The sequence below is a fragment of the Chaetodon trifascialis genome, chromosome 1, assembly GCF_039877785.1.
Source record: "Chaetodon trifascialis isolate fChaTrf1 chromosome 1, fChaTrf1.hap1, whole genome shotgun sequence".
NCBI lineage: Eukaryota > Metazoa > Chordata > Actinopteri > Chaetodontiformes > Chaetodontidae > Chaetodon > Chaetodon trifascialis.
In genome coordinates, this window is record NC_092056.1 from 28,138,865 (window position 1) to 28,161,045 (window position 22,181).

The 22,181-nt window shown below is 42.1% G+C and overlaps 1 protein-coding gene across 2 annotated transcripts in view; it reads left to right on the forward strand.

Moving 5' to 3' along the window:
* The first annotated feature begins 6,070 nt into the window (after positions 1–6,070).
* Positions 6,071–22,181, forward strand: part of mtss1lb (MTSS I-BAR domain containing 2b) — a 68,111-nt gene continuing 52,000 nt past the window's right edge. For both annotated transcript variants that reach the window (XM_070959911.1, XM_070959920.1), the window contains exon 1: positions 6,071–6,423. In XM_070959911.1, coding sequence (XP_070816012.1) covers positions 6,337–6,423 — 87 coding nt within the window. In that variant the 5' untranslated portion in view covers positions 6,071–6,336. The remainder of the gene's footprint in view (positions 6,424–22,181) is intronic.

Here is a 22,181-nt window from a genome sequence, read left to right on the forward strand (position 1 = left end):
TTCTAGCTGATCCATAGTCAGCAACTCACCAGATGACACCAACGAAAGTTCACATATTGCTGGACAGTGTTATGTAGAGAACTGCTCACATCTGCTTTCAGTAGGCAGCGTCACTTGCTCAAGTTCTGCTGCTTCCTCTCAAAAGAACTGCCCAGTCACCAGATTTTACGGTCAGCTGACATCTGACCCCTGACCCCACCCAGGGACATCGGTCTGTGCAGACTCTGCTTTGCTTTCTGTGTGTGTGTGTGTGTGTGTGTGTGTGTGTGTGTGTGTGTGTGTGTGTGCATCAGCGGAGACAACACAGAGCTGTTTTCACTCTAAAATAACTCAATGAGTTATGACATGAAAACTAAAGAAATACACAAGAAGTAGATTATAGTTACAGATTTCTCTAAAACTTGAACAGTTTGTTTACATCAAAAACATTTGTAAATATTACATTATAATTCAATCAGTTCAACTAATTACGCACCAGAATATACACCAAAAAATATATCACATAAATATTCATGAAGACAATATAAGAGAATTGCATTTGGTGTGGATTTTAAACCCTTCAAAGCCACCTGTGACAATAACATTTAGAATTATTTCGACACTCTGAATTATGTGAGCCAACTGCAGTCAGTGGCTGAAAATAACAGCGGGGGGAGGCTGAGGCTTTCTCTGTGCTGGATGTGACTCAGCCTCTTTTATTAGATGTCCGTCTCTTGACACAGAAACGGGTTCAATTCAAACATCACTGCTTCCTACACTGATTCCATTTAGGCTCTGCTTTGTCATTCGTGATTCACTGCTACATCTGAATCATCTTATGTGCTCTTTTTAGTGCATGTAAAAACACCATTTTAAAACACACTGAATAATCCTCAGCAGTTTTACCACAAGCATTTCAGACACAAATCTATCGCATACATTCCACATTTCTGTGCTCCTCCACCATTCCTGACACACTTCAGAACGCTGTGGATCTAATAGGCAGATATCAGCTACCTAGTGGCACTCGAGCCTTCCTAAAGAGATCTATGTAAAATTTGGGCACATAGGTGCCAACAGTGTGAAGTGATCCTCAGCTGACAGACAGAGATCAAACAGTGGGACAGTCATCTCCGGTGCCTGCAGCCTCTTTAGAAGAACCTGATCCACTGTTGCAGGATGCAGCCTCCAGCTCTGCCACCAATCTTTAACCAACAGGCCAGGCCATGGTGGACCAGAAGTCAGAGCTTTCTCGTAAAACTGATGAATGTTTATGTCTTTGGTGTAGCTTATCTCTTTGTAATTCTGCTAAAAAAAAGATGGATGGGATGGTCATAAATGCCTATGCCATGGCACCTGATGCAGCATGAGAGCAGATGTGAAAATGACAAGCGGAAGTTAGGGACTGCGTGCAAAATAGTCAAGACAGCTTTCAGATTTTTTTGTCACTTCAAACCAACTTTATTTTCACCTGGAGCTCCTCCCACACAATCTGCAACCTGAAGGTTCAAATACAGTTGTTTATTATTTAAGGAATTTAGGGTAAAATATTGTACCTTCAAATACGTATTGTATATGTTTACAGTATGTACTTTGTCTAATTCATAAACATATACTGTAAATAAAGAGCAATTAAAGGACATGATTTCTAAGAATGCCTCAGCCTTCTGAGGAAAATCAGAATAGAGATATTTTTGTGGTGTGAACAGACAGAGATATTAACTTTGTGCTACAACACTTTCTAAAGCTGAACACAATTAATGGCAAGTTAAAGCGAGTGAAATCTGCCAGTCACAGCTGCCCTCAATGATTGGTCAACAGCTAGAAATGAGAAACCTCCTTGTGTCTGCCTTTGTCTGGAAGAAAATGACAATTTTTTCCCAAAATTACTGAGAATTTGTAGCAACATTAACTGAAGGTGATGCTTACTAATGAATGAGCACCAGAGCTGGAGCCAGGAGACCACGCAACAGAACTGGGCTCAGCAGCCTCTCAGTGAGCATGGCCAGACGGGTCCAAACACAGAGGCTGAGGGGACTTACAGGGGGTCTGACCAGGACTCTGATTCCAGGGACGTCAAAGACATGATGGTTTCAGACGGGGACAGAGGAGGCGTGAAGCGGCAGAGGTGCGAGTCTGTGAGTCAAGTTTTTAAGTATACATCATTCATAGTGTTGATTAGTCTGTGAGTATTTGTCTGTGAAGTCATTTCTTCCTGTATGTTGAACAGTGAGACTTGTGTGATGTGACACTCTGTTGAGATAAATGAACTAAATATTCAGCCTGCACATTCAGAATCATTAACATAACCATTTTTTTCATTAGCATTATCATTAATATGCCCAAAATAAATAAAATAATGAAATGAATATAATAAATGTGCAATGACTAGTCAACTAGCGGCTTAAGCAGCTACAAGTCAGCCACTGAAATCGTCAGTCGGGAGTAGCCCGAGTCTCTTGCGGCTGATCAATAATGCTTCACATCAGTTTGCTAGTGTTCATGTGTGGTATGAGTGTTGCCAGAGCTGACTGACATCTTATCAATGTGTGGCATGTAACAGCTTTGGGAATGCTAGGATGGCTGTCACATCCAAATTTACCTTTACCTATTGTTTTTTATTGGCTTCCAGCAAATTGTTGTCTTTCTATCTGTGACCCCTCTCACAGCCTCTTACAGCATGTGCTCTCACGCTCATGATTTCCTTTCAAAGTCTGCAGAAGTATGAAGTAACTTTCAAGGAGAAGCTAAAATATACAGATAGATAAATTGTGTAGAAAATGACATCCCTTTAATGCATAGTGTAAGCCTGTCAAAGAGAAGAGCAACAGGATAGCAGGTGAGAATGGTACAAAGGGAGAGAAACAGGACTGCCTGGCCCTCCAGTAGCTCTGTGTGAGATACCTCTAAACAGAAACCAGGTCTGCAGTTAGGAATGCAGTAAAACCTTGTCAAATTGATTTAACCTGTCTGGAATCTGTCACATTACCATACACAGCTGTTAATACACCCACACTGTTTTCAGGACTCTTTGAAGCATGTTTACTTTACGCTGACCTGATCATTTTCAGGAAAGGCCTTGTGGGAGATAACGCGAACCGAAAGAGGATTTTGTTGCGACTCAACACGTGCTCCTCAGTTTACTGCCAAGACCAAGCAAACCGTTAAATCTGCTGGGTGTTAACGTGGCCAGACAGTGTGTGAACCCACTGTACAGAGGAAAGACAAGACGATGCACAAATCTATGCACGGACATAAACACACAGGGAGGGTTAGGCTAAGACAAGAAAAGCACTGGTCATGTGATATCTGTCACATCCTTCCTCCCGTCAAGGTCACCATGGAGGACTGTCGTAGCCACATGAATGCTCACACAAACATGTACACATATAGAGTGCACATATGGTACTCACACACACACAGTTGTGTTTTCATCACTTCAGAGGACATTACACTGACTTATCAAAACCATAACCATTACTTGCCCCTTAAACTAACCTTAACTTAAGTCTTCAGCCTAAAATGTAATGATTTATGTAATAGGGGACTTGGATTATGTCCCAAAAAGGATGGCGAGTCCCCACAATGTGACTGTGTAAACAGAATTATGTCCCCACAACATGAGTAATACATGTCCACACAAACAGTGGAGATGCTCACGTGGGCGAGTCCTCTCCTTTATCCATGTGAGGTCTCTCTCAGGATGCTGGATATTTGGCATGAGCTTGGAGCTGAGCATGTGTGTGTGCCTGTTGTCACCTGTTCTCTATAGATACAAGGACTCCAAGACGTTGGTTCCAGATCACTGTTCACGCAGATGGGAAGTTGGTAAGCAAAAGATAATAACTGCCCTGTTTTTATTGCTGGTGAACGACCTGATGAAAACTTTGTAGCGTGTCATAAATACTAGTAGTCCAAGATGAAATTACATTTTTGGAATTTTTCTCTTTATTTGGATTAGAGTTCATGACTTCTGGGGTCCGTTCAGCTCGTCACAAGGACTGTTCCAATCAAAATATAATATTGAGACACGACATTCTGAAATGATCATGTGACAGTCACATCTTATTGCCTGAAACTGATACAAGGAAAAGATCCCATCTACCACTCTCCATTGCTGTCTAATTTCTCTCTGACATGATCCATCTGTGGTCACAGGAATATCCAGCGCACTGTGACCTTTGACCTTTTCACCATCATTCTAGTTGCATCATGTTACTTGAGTAGTCAGTGCAGTGCATTTACATACATAAAATCCTTCTTTTACTGCAGACTTATTACCTAAATAATGAACTTTAACACAGTACCTTTGAACCCTATTTTCCCATGTTTTTGTGTCGAAGTGACACTTGAAATTGGTCCAGTACTGAGCGAGAATGCAGCCGCCCACAGTGAAACCAGCTGCAATGTAATCCTTCCGGACGTTTGCGCCCCATCACTGAACATCTACTAAGTGTTTCTTTTTGCCACTAGAGGCTCAGATTGTTGTTCTGTCTGACAAAATCATGGAAAGGATCCCTTTTGTTAAGGAGTAAGATCATTTTTGTGTAACCAGACATAGTGGTTCTAGCACTCGGTTATAACAGTGGTTATAGCCACCAGACTCAAATTACAGAAATAGCAATTTTATAATAAAACACACTTCATTCAAACTGGACAGAAATACCGTAAGACTCACCACAAAAGTCTTGGTTCGTCTTTCCATTGTTTCAACAATCATCAACAGCTCTGGTTTGGTCAAAATAAACCCCTTACTTCAAGAAGCAAGATGTGAAAATAGTGAGAGAGGAGCAAGAGAGGGGTCAGACATCAGTGAAGTAGTGAGAGAAAACTGTGAGTAGACCAAAGATATTTTCATGTCTAACTCAATGAATTAAGGATTTATTTCAACCAAACCAGAGTTGGTGTTGATTGTTGGAACTGTGAAAGACGAATCAAGATGGTTTTATTCCCTTTCTGTTGGATTCGAATGAAGTGTGTTTTACGATGATAAAATTACCATTTCTATAAATGGAGTCTGGTGGCTTTGACAAGTGATGTAGTGACTGTGGTGGAACAAAGGGGATCTTGCTCTTTAACAAAAAGGTCTGTCTCTGTAGGGCTCCTTTTGCCTCACAGTGATATTTGTTAAAGTCACATTTAATACAATAAATAGTACACATACAGTAAACCCTACAAAACACCATACATATTAAAAACATATTTGTTATGGCCTGTAAAACATGTAGATTCTACATGTCAAATCATCAGGATGACACAACAAAAGCTTTGACACTGTGTTTTAGCCCATCTGTTTGATGAAATAAGTTCAGTCAAACAGATTTCAGTCAAACCAGAGTTAAATGAACTCCACAGAAAGAGATCCTGAACACCAGAAATCAAACTCTCCCTGGTATCACAGCTGACTGCCATATAGATGAATCCTGAACTCATTTTCTCCACAGAAAAGACAAATAGGTGGCTTATGAAATCAAAACCATGACATTCTTAAAGAAAGATCCTGTAACAGTACCTCAAATAACAGCCTCATAGGTCACTGAAGGGTTATGAAAGTGATATATTTTTTTTCCCAAAAAAGGTGATTAATCAGGGCCATAAGGACACATTCCTATGCATACACTCTTCTGGTAGCTAAATCTATGCTGAATTTTCTTCTGGTGTCTACAGTGTGTGTGTATGCGTGTGTGTCGGTGCGTGCGTGCGGCCATGTGACAGGCCGGCCAGAGTTGTCCAGCCTCCTTTTTTGACTCCCTTGCAGTTGCGTGGATCGTATTACTGGCTTGTTCTCCCCGCACCGCTGAGCCCACCGCCTCTGCACCAATCACAGCCAGCCTTTACCTACGCGCACATGCATGCACGAACGCACAGACACAGACCCCGATACACACACGCACGTACGCGGCGACCCATCGCTCCGGTTCCCCACTGCCTTCACATGCGTCCCCAGCGAGTCCGCGTAGCGCTGGCTGCGCCAAGATGAGCGGTCGCCCCGGTACCACCTAAACGTCTCGCCGCCTGACTGACCCAGTGCCGGGGAGAGAGAGAGAGAGGAGAGAGAGAGAGAGAGAGAGAGAGAGAGAGAGAGAGAGAGAGAGAGACCATCTTTCCTCTCTCACAACCCATCTTCCCTTCGCTAGGAAGAGACCGCAGCGCCAGCCGTTTCTCTCGGCATCTTTTCTTTTTTTCTCCACCCCTCCTCCTCCTGTTCTTGCGGCATCCCTCCGTTATTGTCGCTCTCCCGGTTTAAAGGAGAAACCGGAGAGCCGGGTCGTGATTTTGTGGAAATACATTTTTGCATTTTTCCCTGCTGGGTGTTGGTAGCGCGCAGTTGTTGCGCGCTTTTGCAAATTCCGGTGAATGGTGGATTTGGCAAACATGGAGACCGTGGAGAAGGAATGCGGTGCCCTCGGGGGTCTATTCCAGGCGATTGTCAACGACATGAAGGTAAATGCTTGTTTTTATCGTGATCGTGGTTAAACTCATGTGCTTCCTTCCTGAGAATAAGCATACAGCCTAATTATAACTGAGCTGGTGTCTCGGTTTCAAATACACGTTTGAGGTGTCTGTACCCCCCCCCCCCATCTCTCTCTCTCTCTCGCTCTCTCTCTCTCACACACACACACACACACACACACACACACACACACACACACACACACACACACACACACACACACACCTCTATGAATAAGCTGATGTTGGCGATGGTTGCATTTTATATTTGGATGGAGCTATGCACCGTTTTTCTGGCCGTGATGCGGCAGCCCGGTGGGTTGTTGGTGCGAAACCCGCCCCCTCCTCCCTGAATATTGGCTGCGCATGTAAATGTCAATGCATCCGTTATCGGACAGGCTTGACGTGACGCTCTGCTCCCTTTCCCCATCAAAAACAGGACTACCACACTCACAAACCGCACTCACGGGGCCATCAATGCGTCTTGTGATGTTACGCAGATACTTCTGTTTGTTTGTCTATTCGAATAGACAATTTGAGAAGGTTGTGGCTCCCGTTAAAGCCCCATGTAGGTGACCGGCGCCCGAATCAGGACCTCCATTCATCTGAATGGGTTCATAAAGCAAACTCGCATATTAGAGAGGCCTCCAATCAGATTTCTGTCCGATGATGGAGCCATAGGTCGATTAGGTTACAGCTTTGACACATTCCGTTGCATACCTACCCATGTGGACCTGAGCCGACAATGGCTTGAGATGCTTCACCATCATCATCATCATCATCATCATCATCATCATCATCATCATCATCATCATCATCACAGTCACGGTCGTCTAGGCTTTCCTGAAGCCAGAATGCGCCTTTATATGACTGTTGCATATTCAGCCTCACTGGACCGTCCTCGCCTTTTCCAGCGGTTACTGTGCGTCTCCATCAGAGTGCAGCGTCATTGATTTTATGTCGGGCTGATCTGGCAGGAAAACATGAAGGCGTGAGAAGCCGTGCAGCCGGCAGACACCCAGCCTCCCTGTCTCCGTGCCTTTCTGTCTCTCCGTTATTCTTCCCGCCTGTCTGTCTGCCTGGATGATCGGTCTGTCTGTCAGTCAGTAGGTCTGCAGCTTGATTGCCCCAGCATGGCACTCGCAGCGGCTACTGCCAGGCTTTAGCAGCTCAGTACCCACCCAGCTCCATGCACTGTGTTCACCCGCGCAGCTGTAAGATGCTTTGGATGAAAGCGTCCATCAAATGGTTCATGATACAGTCTCTGTCAATATGTCTGCCTGTCAGACGCCCATGCAGCTCTCTGTGCCTTTCTGCCTGCCAGTGATTCCGTGCCTTCCCTCGCTCTTTGTCTCTCCCATACTAAATATTGTTTGTACATTTCTGCACCAACAATGGGTTGACTGTTCCATGGTTAGCAGTGGTATCTGTAATTGTTTTGTCCACTGGAGATGAAATGCAGGTAGGCATTGCCATCTTTTACCGCCATCTGTGTGACCCCAGATGTAGAGGTCACGACCAGTGCTTTATGCTCATTGTGCCACAAGGAGAGATTATTGGCTTTCTGTTGTTGCAGCGAGACATGTGGGAGTAAGAGAAATGGACACACAAGTATGATCCTAGATATCAAATCAATACTAATCCAACACATGATACATGGATCGAAGAATATTTCCAACGGTAAAAAACACACAGATTCATTTCAGATCAGACGATTTTACACTGAGCGCAAGATTAAAAAAAAACCCCACATGGGTCATGCCGGTGGGTCACGCTCCAAAACTCCATATCATTGGAAGCTACACCTCCCATAATGCACCTTGATAACATCATTTGTTGGCCCATCTCTGCCTGTTAACTGCCTAATCTTTTAAACTCCACTGTTTCACTTTATAACAGGCTTTCTGTTGAAAATGTGTAGTCTACAAGCCCTGAGCCAAGATAATTATTATTACATTATATAATGTAATTATTTTTTTTTTCCCCAACATAAGAAAGGACCCTCTATTGCCAAATAGGACATCATTGTTTTCATAGGATGAATAGTACCCCTTATAAGTAAGTAATGAATCTCTTTGTGGGAAATGCATCTTCAGGTTCAGATAAGATAAATATACTGTCAGAAATGGAAATATGAAGTCTTGCAGCATCATAGTGCAGGTATTGTAGCATGTCAGAATCAAAACATTGGCTATTAATCAACAGGGATAACAACATCCAACTGTAACAGCTTTATTGAAAATCAATTAATCGATAAAGCATTTTTTTAAGCAAAAATGCCAAACTGTCCCTAGTTCAAGCCTCCTAATTGTTTAGGAGTTGCTGCTTTAATTTGTTTTATGTGACAGTATCTTTGGGTCTGTCTGTTGGTCGGAGAAAACAAGCAACTTCATGGCATCACTGTAGGCTGTGGGAATTCATTAAGGAAATTGTCCATGACAATAAGAAATCAGGTTAGTGAGACAGGGATAATTTGTCTGTCTGTAACAAATTAAATCTCTTGGAGCTTTAACTCTTCTGAATGAATCCTAAATGAAGGTGTGCTCAGTGGCACTTGTGTAACGCTGATTGTCTACTGAGCCTGGACTGTAGACGTGGCATTGATAAAGATATTTAGCATTGCTTGCCCTGTGACTGTAAATCAGCAGTTCCGGCTGCATTCATCTATGCTTTGGTAAACGTAGTGGAGATTCTTCTGAGAGCCTAATGACAGGAAGCAACCACCATGCAGATCATAATTCAAAGCAGTTTCAATTGGTTTCTACTAATGTGAAATCATTAGTTTGTCAAATATAACCATTCTGAGATGATAACTGACTTGTGAAACTGTTCATCCCATGAAACCCACCTTGGTTGCATAGCAACATCAGCACCTATGACACAGCATCTGCACTGCTCCGTAGCAGAGCAGAGGATGTGGGTATAAAGTGAGAGGTACACAGACGTTTTAGCACATTTTTCTATTGGTACAGAAAAGCACACGTCATCTGACTCTTGTTAAATTACCTACAGTAATGGTCTATTCTTAGAAGCAGTAGTGCTTTTGATAGGCGCTGCGTTGCATGCTGACGTAGCTAAATTGCTCCCTGGGCTACAGAGCAGCATGGTGTCACACTGGGGTTTAAAGAAAGCTGTGGGTTCAACTTTGACCCTCCTAGAACTGGCTGTAAGCATTACATGGCCAGGCCTTCTATTAATAATCCTGTTCATTCTAACACATTTCACTGATGCTTATACACAAACACTCAGAATAATATTGGGTAATCAATTTTCAAGGAATACATCTTTAAAGGCACCTACCTGCGTCCTCTTCTCTTATGCTGTCTCTGTTTTCATCTATTATTCATCTGGTTTCTAATGGTCCTTTTGTTGATGTTATCCAGCTCACTCTGATATATATGGGTCACTACGACCTGGGCCAAAAAACACTACTGCCTGAGTCTGGAATGGATGAATTCCTGAATCCCCAGGGAGACGTCAAATGAACGTCAATGAGTGGATGAGAATCATTGCGTCATCAGACCTCAAATTCACTTTGACTCAACAGGAAACAATGTGGATTTAATCAATGTTTATAGCTCAACAGAGAAGAAACAAATGGATTAATAGTTCGTCTCCACTGATTCTTGGAAACTGGACAGCTTTGGTTACTAAGTAGATGTGAGACTTGGGCAATCACACAGTAACTGCAGAGGAAACATCTTTAAATACCAACGCACGTCTTTGTGCCTGAACCGTTCCAGTCCACATGATCCATGTTCAAATGCACTACTGTATGTACACTTAAAGGCCACAAGGGGAGAGCAGGACACGTGGAATCAACATTTTAGTTGTTGTATACCAATAACAGATCCATGACGTCACTATTCAAATATCAAACTTCAAACTTAGTAGGTCTTAGTTTTAATTGCAGGATTGCAAGTTTCATTTCCATGTAAATTTAATGCAAGTTAATCAATCAACACTATCAATACTATCACGATATTTGGATGCTTACTTTTTATATTTTTCAATTCAATATTACAATTTATTGCAATTTTTCTTTGCAGGGAAAAACTTGAATCATACATTACTAGAGCCTATATATGATGATTCACATGTCAAAAACCAATGGACATCATATGTCAGTCAGTCTTTGCGTATCATTTCGGTGCCATCACTGCTATACTGCCTATGAAAGTGGTAAACCAGATACTTTTTAAAATAAACTTCATAGTCGGGCAAATACTATACATTTATTGAGAGATTTTCATGCTCCACCCAAAACACTTAAGGGGTATACATCCACAATGCAAATTCATTTCGAGAACATTGAGCCGATATATATATTGAAATCCAGATATGTGTTGTGTAATGTGCCTTCCCAGCTTGAATGGGCATGACACGTCTGGTGGATTGTAAGCCCAACATTCAGTGTTGGCCTCTCCACAATGCATCTTGGATGTGTTCTTATGGTCTGGCACCAAGTTGCTACATTTTTATCTGCCCTCACACCCTGCATGCTGTTATTGGCTGGGGGCTACGCACCCACCGCCAAAAGGTTAACATCCAGTAACATACAGAATGCAGCAAAATACGAAAATACAGGCAGGGTTCAGGGTCTCTGCCGATACAGACACCACCACACGCTTCCAGTGGGTCATAAGTGATGATTAAGAGGGACTGTTCTTGTTTAGGAAAAATCACCTTATTTCTGCCTTTACAGGGTTTATCCCAACTTGTCGTAGTACTCCATTGTAATACTCCACAATTTCTTCTTGTCAAAACACTTGCCTATAGTACCCACAATGCAACTCAAACGCCTAAAATTTGGTTTGAGATTCAGATGTCAGCCTCGAGCTGCTATAGCCTGAAGCAGAGATGAGGAGGCGGCTACAGAGGTCTAGTGAGGTTCATTTTCAAACTTTCAGTCTTCAGCCCCAGCTGATGCTGACGTCTCTCCAGGCCATGTCAGACTTTGCACAGCTCCTTCTGGAGCCACAAAAGGCTTTATACAGCTTTTTCCACATATGTAGGAAGACCTCCCCACTCCCCAAGACCTAGAAACACACTTTCCTTTACAGATATTTAGACCATGGTCTGAAATGTAGTTTTCTAAATCCTTCACACATTCATAGTAGGACTCTACCAAACCCCTGAAGTACATTGCTACTGCAACATCCTTGCTTCAGTTGGAACTGAACTGTCTTCCTCAATGGTACCATAGACATTTTGGAGCCCGTATGCCACCCTGTCATCCCAGCTTATTATATGGTTTCATCTGTGCTTGTGGATCTGATACTGTACATGGTGGTTTTAGGTGTCATGCATGCTCATGTTCACATCAAGAGCCAAGCTAAATGCTGCCGTCTGCCAGTGTCAGCAGATTGAATCCATGCTGTTTAGAAAGCACTTTTTCTTCCTCTTTCACCATCATCTTCCTCTTCCTCCTCCTGCTCCTTGCCAGTCCCTCCCTTCCTCTTTGTCTCCTCAGCAGATCCTTCACCGAAGGCAAGCAGTTACTCCTTGTGTGTCTGCTTTATGTATGTGAGCTGTGCGTGCATGATATATGCAAATGGGTTTGGGTCTCTTTTGTGGTGAATAGACCTGATAATTGTAAGTGAATAGTGGTGCACAGTGGGAGCTGCAAAGAAGCTTGGAGCAATTGTCTTGAAGTTTGGTGGCTGCTGTGATTCTTCTGACTACGTTTTAAAATAAGGATATTTGACTTTTGAAATATTAAATGTCCCCACATGCTCTTATAATAAATTGTATGATAGTGTGTGTGTGTGTGTGTGTGTGTGTGTGTGTGTGTGTGTGTGTGTGTGTGTGTGTATTTGTGCATGTCCTCATGTGAGGGCATTATGTAGTTGTCTGCCAATGCGTATGCCTGGAGGCTATGTCTCACAACTTTGTAGTGAATTACACACCCACGCACACACATATGTCATGGAGTAATACGATGAGACGCAGAGGTCATGTTTACGGTCAGCTGGCTATATGGACCAGTGGTTACTGGGTAACATTTTGTTGACAGTAGCAGTTGGACGGAATAAAGAAGAAAATGATTTCCTGGTCCTGGCTTTTAAAGGCTTTTTAGTCTGTTTTCACCTTGTAATTTTGTTCCTTTATCTGCATAGTTAGTGCTATTAGCGCATACTGTTTGAAAAGGCACTTTGAAAAGGGATGTGGTTAATAGATGCAAATAAAATATACTATACTTTGTCTCAGGTGTTAAAAACTCAAGCATCACTCTTGTTTTTCATGTTTTTCTTGCCCTTTAGAACAACATACACCAAATAATCAAAAAGTCAGATTTTCCCAAGGAGCCTCAGTGATGTTTTTGTTTTCTCCAATAAAAAAATCATTGTCTTAACAATTTATTTTGACTGACTTTGTTTATTTCAGAAATGTGCAGAAATGTCTACAATCTACATTGACAGGACATGTGATTTAAGCCATTCATTCTCTAAAATCCACAAACATTTGCTATTTGACTCTTCTCTAATGTGAAGATTTGTGATGTGACACACACACACACACACACACACACACACACACACACACACACACACACACACACACACACACACACACACACACACACACTTATATTCATAGACATTCACACAAAGTATAGGAGTCACAGTAACTTAAAATACAGACAAAAACCACATATAAAAAGTATAAAAAAGGAAAAGATAAAGGAAGAAAACATACACAATGTACAGTATGTATATACACACACACACACACACACACACGTCTAGATACCCATTTATTGTGTATGCGTACATTTAGATGAAAACATATACAGTTAACAGTAAAGTTTTTAGCAGTTTATGTCAGAGCTCGACCAATAAATCAGCCTGTCACCATCACATACAACAGACAGCACTGACAGAACTGATTTGTCACCTGTAAATTGTCCTGCTCAGTATGTACAGTATCTACTCTAATGATAAAAAATACTCCAAAAAATAATAATAGATCTGTATTAAGATTGATTATATTATGTGATTATGTTTGAAGAAATTGCTATTGACCAAATATGAATATCAGAATATCAGTCAAGCTATGATTTATGTCCAACACTAATGGAGACACACATGTGCATAACCACATATCTGTGATACTGCAGTTATGTAGGTTGCCACTGATCCCCCCCCCCCAAACTGCACTTTACTCACACAGCTTTTAGGAACATGCTTGGGCACATGCCCTCATCTGCATGTATTGTAAGCGTACCTTCATTCAGACTGTAGGCCTATGTATTTTTTACTTACTGTCCTTATTGTAGCCTAAATTAAGAGATATGAACAACAGTTATGCTTGGGGTGCTGTCTGTTTCACATCACTGCAAAGTGAATCCATTTGAATTTATAGATTATTGTTCAGACTAAATGAGGTGACATGAGAATAGTGTCTGTGCTTACAGACAGAGAGGGTTTCCCCAAAAGGATCCAAACTAAATGCTTTTGTTTCTGTACTAGAATCCACTCGATTCTTATTTATTTGTTTATTTGAGGCATTTTTCAGCCTTACTGGACAGCTTGAGCCTGAATAGGCAGACAGGAAATAGTGAGAGATAGAAGGGTATGACATGCAACAAGGGTCGCCAGTTGGAATTGAATTTGCAACCTTTCAGCCACCAAGGCGCATCAGAAATACTGATTTATGTTATTAATGTTTACCCAGTGATTCATAGCAAGGACTGCTACTGTGTGTAACTATGGGATATAAGCATTTCAATACTTCCATGAACATGTATTGACATAAAGGCTGATAGCAACATCTATGTTTTGCTTCGAGTTGAGTGTTACAGAGCTGCTTCCTCAGACTAAATCAGTCCACTCAGTTATGGTGGGAACCAGGAAGAGCCTGTGGCTTGTGTTGGGCAGCCAGTTCTGCTTTGCTTATATTCTCTGGCCATGACCACGCTTTGTACCGCCAACCACATAACACAAAGCATAGACACAACTTTGTGTGTATGTGGGTTAGTGTACTTACAGTTCCTCTGTGAGTACACTGTGTCCATGAATGTGTCATCCTGGCCTTGCAACAGTGCTTTCGTGTAGATGACTGCCCTGCAGCGTGCCCTATGCTAAATGTTTAGCTTTACATTAACTGTATAAGACAGGTTCAATTCCAAAACGCAACTGAAGAAAGGAGAACAAAATATGAAACGAAGGACTGCCTCAAAAACTTTGTTGCTGTGGTATCCTGGTGGATTAGTGGCTAAAACTCCTTACATATGCCTGCAAAGTCCCTGGTGCGATTCCAGCGGGGGAGCTTTGCTGCATGTCATACCCTTATTGTTTCATCTCAACTCTCTGTTTTTTGTATTCAGACAACAACCCCACTGGCACCAAGCTTTTTTTACGCTTTCTTTAGGACTGGATATACCTCAAAACAGAGGTGGACACGGCGGTGGACATGCATTTGATTCTGTTTTTCTGCTTCAGATGTGTGCACAGGCAGATGTGTTCACACGTGCAGAGGGCATTTTGGTCAGTGCGTACAGTCTGTCTTAAATTTTGGGCTGCATGTGGACTTTTCTCATGGACCTTTGCAGATGTGGACAGAGGATGAAATTTATGTCAAGCTGACACTGAAAGTCTGATCTGGCCATCAGATGTGCCTGTACCGGTTTAGTGCACCTGTTTATGCAACTTTTCCAGTTATTTCTTGAAGACCCTCTCAAACTCTGTCAGCCCCTGACAGTTGACAGTGTCATTGCATCAGGGCTGCAACCAATGATTACTTTCATTATTGATTCATCGAAAAATAATTTCATCAATTAATCAATTGTTAGTTTGGCTTACAAAATGTTACAAAATCAGAAAACTAACTAATTAACTTTTAAATACAAGGTAACAAACCGGCTTGTTGAAAATGAGACTCAGTAGTAGTGTGCGATGCAGTGAAAGCCTTCATCTGTAAATGAACTTTTCAGAATGTTGAACTGTTTTTCAGTGAAGTTCAGTGGAAACATTGTCTGAGGCTTTTCGTCTCCACATGAAAGTAGTCAACTGGAAAGACAACAACAACAAACCAGTAGAACTGGAAGTAAACTGGTCAGTAACCTCACAGAGACGGCTCATTGTTGTCCAGCCCTTTAAAGGCCTGTGACAATTCTGTTCTATAACTCTGGGCCATGCTGCACAACTGAAGATCCTCTGTGAGAGCGCATCATTAGTCCAATCTGTGGTGTGTTTGTGTCTGTGTGGTCCAGGGGACTTTCCACTGCAGTGCTGTTGTTTAAAACAGAGGCTGGGATGCGTGTCAGTAGAAAAAAGGAGGAACAAGGCAAAGACCGCTCTCTCATCCTCGTGGCTCCTGCATGTCCATCAGGCAGCCATTTCCATTAATTCACTCTCAGCATCTAGATTTTCTTGCAACAAGTGAAAAGTTCTGCGAAAGTGATGAGCCAGTGGGGACTGCCCATTGTTCTGACATACCATTGGCATACCATATCAATATTTATTCTGGCGATGTGGTTGTTTTTTTTTTTGACTTTTAGGATTTTGGAATAATGGGCCGTCAGAACAATGGCATGACACCAAGAGAGTGATACTATGCTTGCAAAGATTCAGAAAAGGCTTTCACACAGCACACATTTTGGCTTGTCATAGCAGCAGAAGCACAGGTGTAAGTGATTACATTAATGATGGCGCTGTTCCCAGCAGGCTGTCACACTGACAATATGCCAGCATGCACAATACAGGAAACCACAGCAGGAATTCAGCTATTTATTAATTTTATTATTTAAACCTGGGCTTTTTGACTGTGCGCCATCTTCAATGACAAGAAACGCAGTTTCTGTTGTGTGTATATATTTTTCTGTTTCATGGATGGCCCGTGAAAGTGCAGTTGGAGGATAGCTATGTTGCTATCTTATAAGGCTATCATCTAATTTATTAGCTTAAGTAACACGAACATGATTTCAGTGAAAGTCTGCTGTGTATAAAGTCTTTATGTATTCGGCCTACAACATCCAGCATCTCCAGGCCATGCTCCAAGTGAAGAAGAAGAAGAAGAAGAAGAAGAAGAAGAAGAAGAAGAAGAAGAAGAAGAAGAATTGGAGGGACAATCCCCTTCATTTGTCACACAATTATATACATGCAACACACGCCATGCAATTTGGTGAAATTTGTCCTCTGCCTTTAACCCATCCTGGTCGCCTTCCTCCGCGGCAGACCAGGAGCGGTGGACTGCCATCTCTTTTGTCACCATTGGTCAGGTGGTCATCTTCATGTTTTTAGTTGGTTTATTTTCTTCATGTTTTTAGTTGGTTTATTTTTATGGAGGATACCCCAGGTGAGCATGCAAACTCCACACAGTTTGCATGCTCACCCTTTTTCCTCAAGCATGCACTGAAGGCATGGTGGAGGACACACCACCAGCGCCCACAGCGGGATTCGAACCAGGACCTTCTAGCTGTGAGGCGACAGTGTTACCACTTGTTCCACCGTGCCATGAAGTCCCATTTGGTGGCCAGTCAGACCAGTGATGGAGTGAAATTCATTGTGTATCCTTGCCAAATGGCCATGACTGGCGGCAGAAGCGTGGCGATGTAGTGACTTCTTGCATGGCTAGTTTGTGAGGCACTGTGGTTGGCACTAACATGCTAGCTTGCCAAAAACTAGAAATAGCCCACCTCAATATCCCAAGCCAGCCAGCCCTGCCAGTTAGTAAGCGGGTAGCTTGGTCTCAAGTTGGACAACTGTAAGTTTTGCGGCTCTTACATGGTGCTTGAGGTGCTTGAACTTGGCCTACCCTGCCAGCAAATACCAGTTCCTAAATTTTATGTAGATACTTTTTGTTGATTGCAGTGACACAGACAAGCTGCACTTCTATAGTGAAAGGTGTTTTTCAACCAACTCTCTCATATTATATATATGAATTTATTTTGTTGCTGTTGAAAACGCAGCATTCCAAGACACATTGTTGTCACATTCTTTGTAAGACTCTTAAATGTGTGTTCAATAAATGAATTATTAATTTCAACACATTCATCATCATCTTCACTTTTGGTTTTAAACCCAAAATGAAAGGCTGTTTATATTGTTGCCATTGAGACTGATCATGAAATCATCATAAAATGAGTGCTTGAAAAAGAAAGTCCTTGAGTTTGACTTGCCCCTGTCTGTATGAACTCTGTAGTTTATTAAAGATCAGTATTGGTGGCACACCATCGACTTCTGCCTCATGGATGACTGCCTCTTTTGGAGAGTTGTTCGCGACCTTTCTCCTTTTTTCACCCTGTTCCTTCAAAGGGCTGCTCCATGACAATTTTGACTCAGACTTAGAGTTACATTTAACCAAATTTAGCATTTCCAAGTTGTTCTAAAGACAGCTTCGAAGACTGTCCAGCAAGACAAGGTGGAGAAGCAGTCTAGTAGAAAGCTGGTATGTAAAATTACAGGGAAAGTGAGTTTTGTGTGTCCTGCAGCTTTGGGGAAATTACCCTCATTGACATGCATGGTTTTGTGTTGACATGATTCAGACGATTTTGACCTTGAAACATTTTCATTGCAAAAACAACCACATAAAAACATTCAGCTCGCTTCATAAGTAAAGGGTGCCGATGTGCCAGGCGAATCATAGGACGCGTAAAGGAGCACTCCCCCGTTAGAGCTCGTTAAAATCTCTGAGGTCGTTAGGGCCCCGGGGCTCGTTAGCGCCGATAGAGATGAATGGGGCGGACTGGTCGTGGGAGGCGTGGAGGCTGCTGGGAGCCAGCCAAGACAGCCTCTCTCACTGAACCCTTTGTCTGACCTGTCAAAGCCTTCTCATCACACTCAGCTGTTCACTGTAAAACACACTGATCATTATGAACGGGCCAGGGACAGAGAATAACAATGAATCTGACAAATCAATATTCTCTTGGTCATTTCAACAAGAAGCTACAGAATGAACAGCAAGTTCTCTGCATGCTGTCACATCTTCATTTTGGAAAGATATGTTTCCGTTGGATTTAACTGTGTATGTGCGAACATGTGTGGGGGAGGGGCTTGCATGATTATGGTATCGGGCTACGACTGAGCAAGAGCTAATTTATTTGCAAATGAAAACCTAGACTTGCTTCCTTTTTCATGCCAGAAGCTTCAGAATTGTGTAGAATTGTGCAGCTGTAAACATTCAGAGAAGAAAAATTATGATGCAGCATCTGTATTTTGCCATAAAGAAACTCCGCCCCTCCTCTCCATCATCACTGACAGCCTCTGCATCTCACAGCATACTGTAGATCTGTGCAGTCTTGCTTCCTGTCATGTATTTGAATAACTTAATGCACTGCATGGTAGCCAAATACAACCCAAGCACGAGCAAGTTCATATTCTTATTAGTTCATATTAAATCATCTTTGGAAACTGGACAGCAGAAAGATATTTCTATCTGAATTTATAGTAGGACTGTTAAGATAGGTTGATATTGGTTTACCACAAGTTGAAGCAATTACTATTAAATGAGGCTCAGCAATAGCTTCACATGTTTAGAACTTCAACCAAATCTACTCAGTGATGAGATTTTAGGGCTCGTTCAATCTCATCTGTTTGGGTTTCATCAGGAATCACCATCAAAGTCAAGTGTCTCTGCATACATGTCTCTCTAAGTGCTGAAGGTCACAGTAACGCTGTCGTCGCTCTAAGTGGTTTGACGGATGCACCTTCAGTGTGCATCAACAGCCTTTTCACATGATTGCAGCAGTGCAGATAATAACGACTTTCAGTCCAGCAAAAAGGGAGGAGAGAAACAGCTAAGTGACATATTTATATCGATAAGAGCCTGCATGATTGATGGCTTCTTGAGAACAGGCCGTCCAATGAAAGATAATGTAGACAGTGCCAGCGTGCTGTCTCCTCTGTGAGTAAATCTCTCTACATTTCGTGATTCATGCCTGAATATTTACATTTATGTATGAAACGCTGCTTTGGCCTGAAAGCACATCAGAATCAGTTTTCATACATCTCAGGCTGTGAAAATGGTGTATGATGTTGCCTGTGGCTCTGAAGCAGCTTTCTAAAGTCTGAGAAAATAACTTATGATGGCATTGGGTTCATCTCAGCTGGGTTTGGGACACTTCAGCATTTTAATGGAAGTCTGTGTCGAAAACTGGAGGAATGGAGTTTAATGGAAATGGAAATTTACCAGACGGGCAGCATATAACAACTTATGGTAAATGTAGTATTCAGTGTTTCTGCAGCTTCACACATCGTAAGGACCAATGTGAGTCCTCTACTTTGATTTTGGCCATTTTTAACTACTTTTCTGAACTGCAGTCACTAGCACAGTTCAGTTTGGATGGGTCAGGTTCCAGTGAGTTTTAGGCCTATATGGAGTCATTCTTTGTGCTTTGTGTTGCCTTGTTGTTACATGACTTTGAAATGAATGTAAGTGTATGTAACCCCATGGCTACAAAATTAATTGCTTTAAATGTCACATTACTCAGAAGTGCACTACGCTGCAAGTCAGCGCAGTGGTTGGTGTTCTCTTTGCAGTGTTGCAGCAGTCATTGAGTCAGTGTACTCATCAGTCTGAACGTCAGTCTGTGAGCCTCGTTCATCTGCAAGTCCAATTTATCAATTATATTCTCTCTTTAAGGATGAAATAACCAGTACAGTACAGTAGCATGAGATGTATGAGCAACTGTTATTTTGTGTACATTCACGGCTAGCCCTCTCTGACACACTGCATGACATTCATGTTTTACCCCAAACCTGGTGCAGATTGATCCTATTGGGCACATGTTTCACTGATAGGGCGTCTATGATCTCTGGCCTTGCAGTGCACAAACACAACAGCACACAGATGGTTTCTTCTTTCCCCTCATCACTATGTTGAGATTGGAATTAGCTGCTGCACTTCATCAATTATGCAGCGAGGCAGCCTCTGTCTCCTCATCTGCATGCTGATCCTTTTCCCTTCGAAACAAAGTGCCAGCCGATGCGCTGGGAGAAGTGTTTTACTCATCATGGTGGAGGAAATCATGACTCCACTTTTCTTCATACTGCATGATGCATTTTTTTTTAAATTACTTTCACTTTAAAGTGAAATGAAGCGAGATATTCCAAAATGTTGAAGCTGATATCAAACAGATTCAAGTTACAGTTTCTTCCATGTTAGTTCATCTTTCTGTCCAGCAGGCCCTCCAGCTGAAACCACAAGACAGTGTTACAAATGACCATAAGAAAAGGATTTGTTTTTTAATTTAACGCCTTTGTGGATAAAGTTTGGTTAAATTCAGAAAAGTGAAACTATTGGCTAAGATTAGAGAGAAACTGTGGTCATGGTCAGACGACTCAATGTTGACTGTTGGGCAGAGGCAAACACAACCTCCATTTCCTAATAAGCCTACCGTTATATTTCATAAAAATGTAATTATTGTTTGTGGTATTAGGGGAGGCTGTCTGTATTTAGCCTGAAAAACATGTCAGACATACTTTGAATGTTTGATCCAACACTAAACAGTGTTTACTTCTTTAGCTCAGTCTTATCTGTCAGCAGAATATCTTCACAAACAGGAATGTATTTTGACAAGTTCTATACACAGACAAGCCCGAAGCTGAGGACTAACTGATGACATCTCACTGATGATCCAAATCCTAAAGAGATGTTTGCTGGGTCAAGAAATCAATCTAAGATTAAAGCAAAGTGACAGGAGTGATGTCTTTGAGTGTAACAACAAATTAGCCTGACATGAATTACCTAGACAAGAGCAAGTTGGAAAAGATCAGATTTAGTGTTATTAAAGTGTAATTTACAGGCCAAGCTTTATCTATCCAGCTCATGTCACTATTCTAAAGCAGGGCAGTAAGCTCTACCGATGTAAGTGAACCTGAATCGCTGTGATGGTGCAGTTGACTACAGAGCAGACAAAAGGCAGCACCATCCTTTCTGGGAGAAGTGGAATATGTAGCATTTTTCTCTGTGGGCTACACATCCATTCCCAACCTTGATAAAAATGAGTTTGATCCCCTTTTTGAAAACTCCCAGCCAGTCGATTATGCATATGAAGCACTGTGAAATTAGCCCCTTTTGTTTGGGTCTTGCACTTCTCTTTTAACGTGTGAATTGGCTCGATTATACAACAAAAAAATCGGGCTAATCCTTACATCCCTCTCTGCCTGCCTCCACCCGTTTTCCCTCTCACTCTGTCTCTCTTGCTGGATTTCCTCTGTTTTTCTGTCTTGCTGTGGGGGAAACAAAGGGAACAAAAGAACGAGAGGAGACAGTAAGCTTCTCATCCACTGTAGTGAGTGGTGGAGTGGAGCTCTCAATAGAGTGCTGGACAGACTGGGTGGACTGGTGGTGCTCTGAGAACTAGGCCAGAGGACTGCTGACAGCACCCCAGAGTCCAGAGTCAGGACCAGATGAAACGGAGGATTACTGGAAGAAGCAGTGTAAAGGAGAAGGAGAAAAATCATCAATCTATTGCTCGATATCAGGGATCATTGTGGAGGGCTCGAGGTAGATGGCAGGGTCCCTGGACTCTGCCGGATTTAGATCAGGGATCAAGTGGAGGGTGAAGCACATTTTACCTACAGTTTAAAAAGAGAAGGTTTGAATTTACATCATTGCACCCGTTTTTCTCTGTCAATTCAGAAAAGGCAATCAGAGAGACAGTGAAGAGAAACGGCCATAAATCTGCTTAGAAATCATTGAAAAATGATGGTCCTCCTAACTTTAGATTCTGCCTCATAATTATCATGTTTAGGTGAGTGTTTTAGTAAATAATGCATCTCCCTTTTCTGCAGACAGCTTCCCAT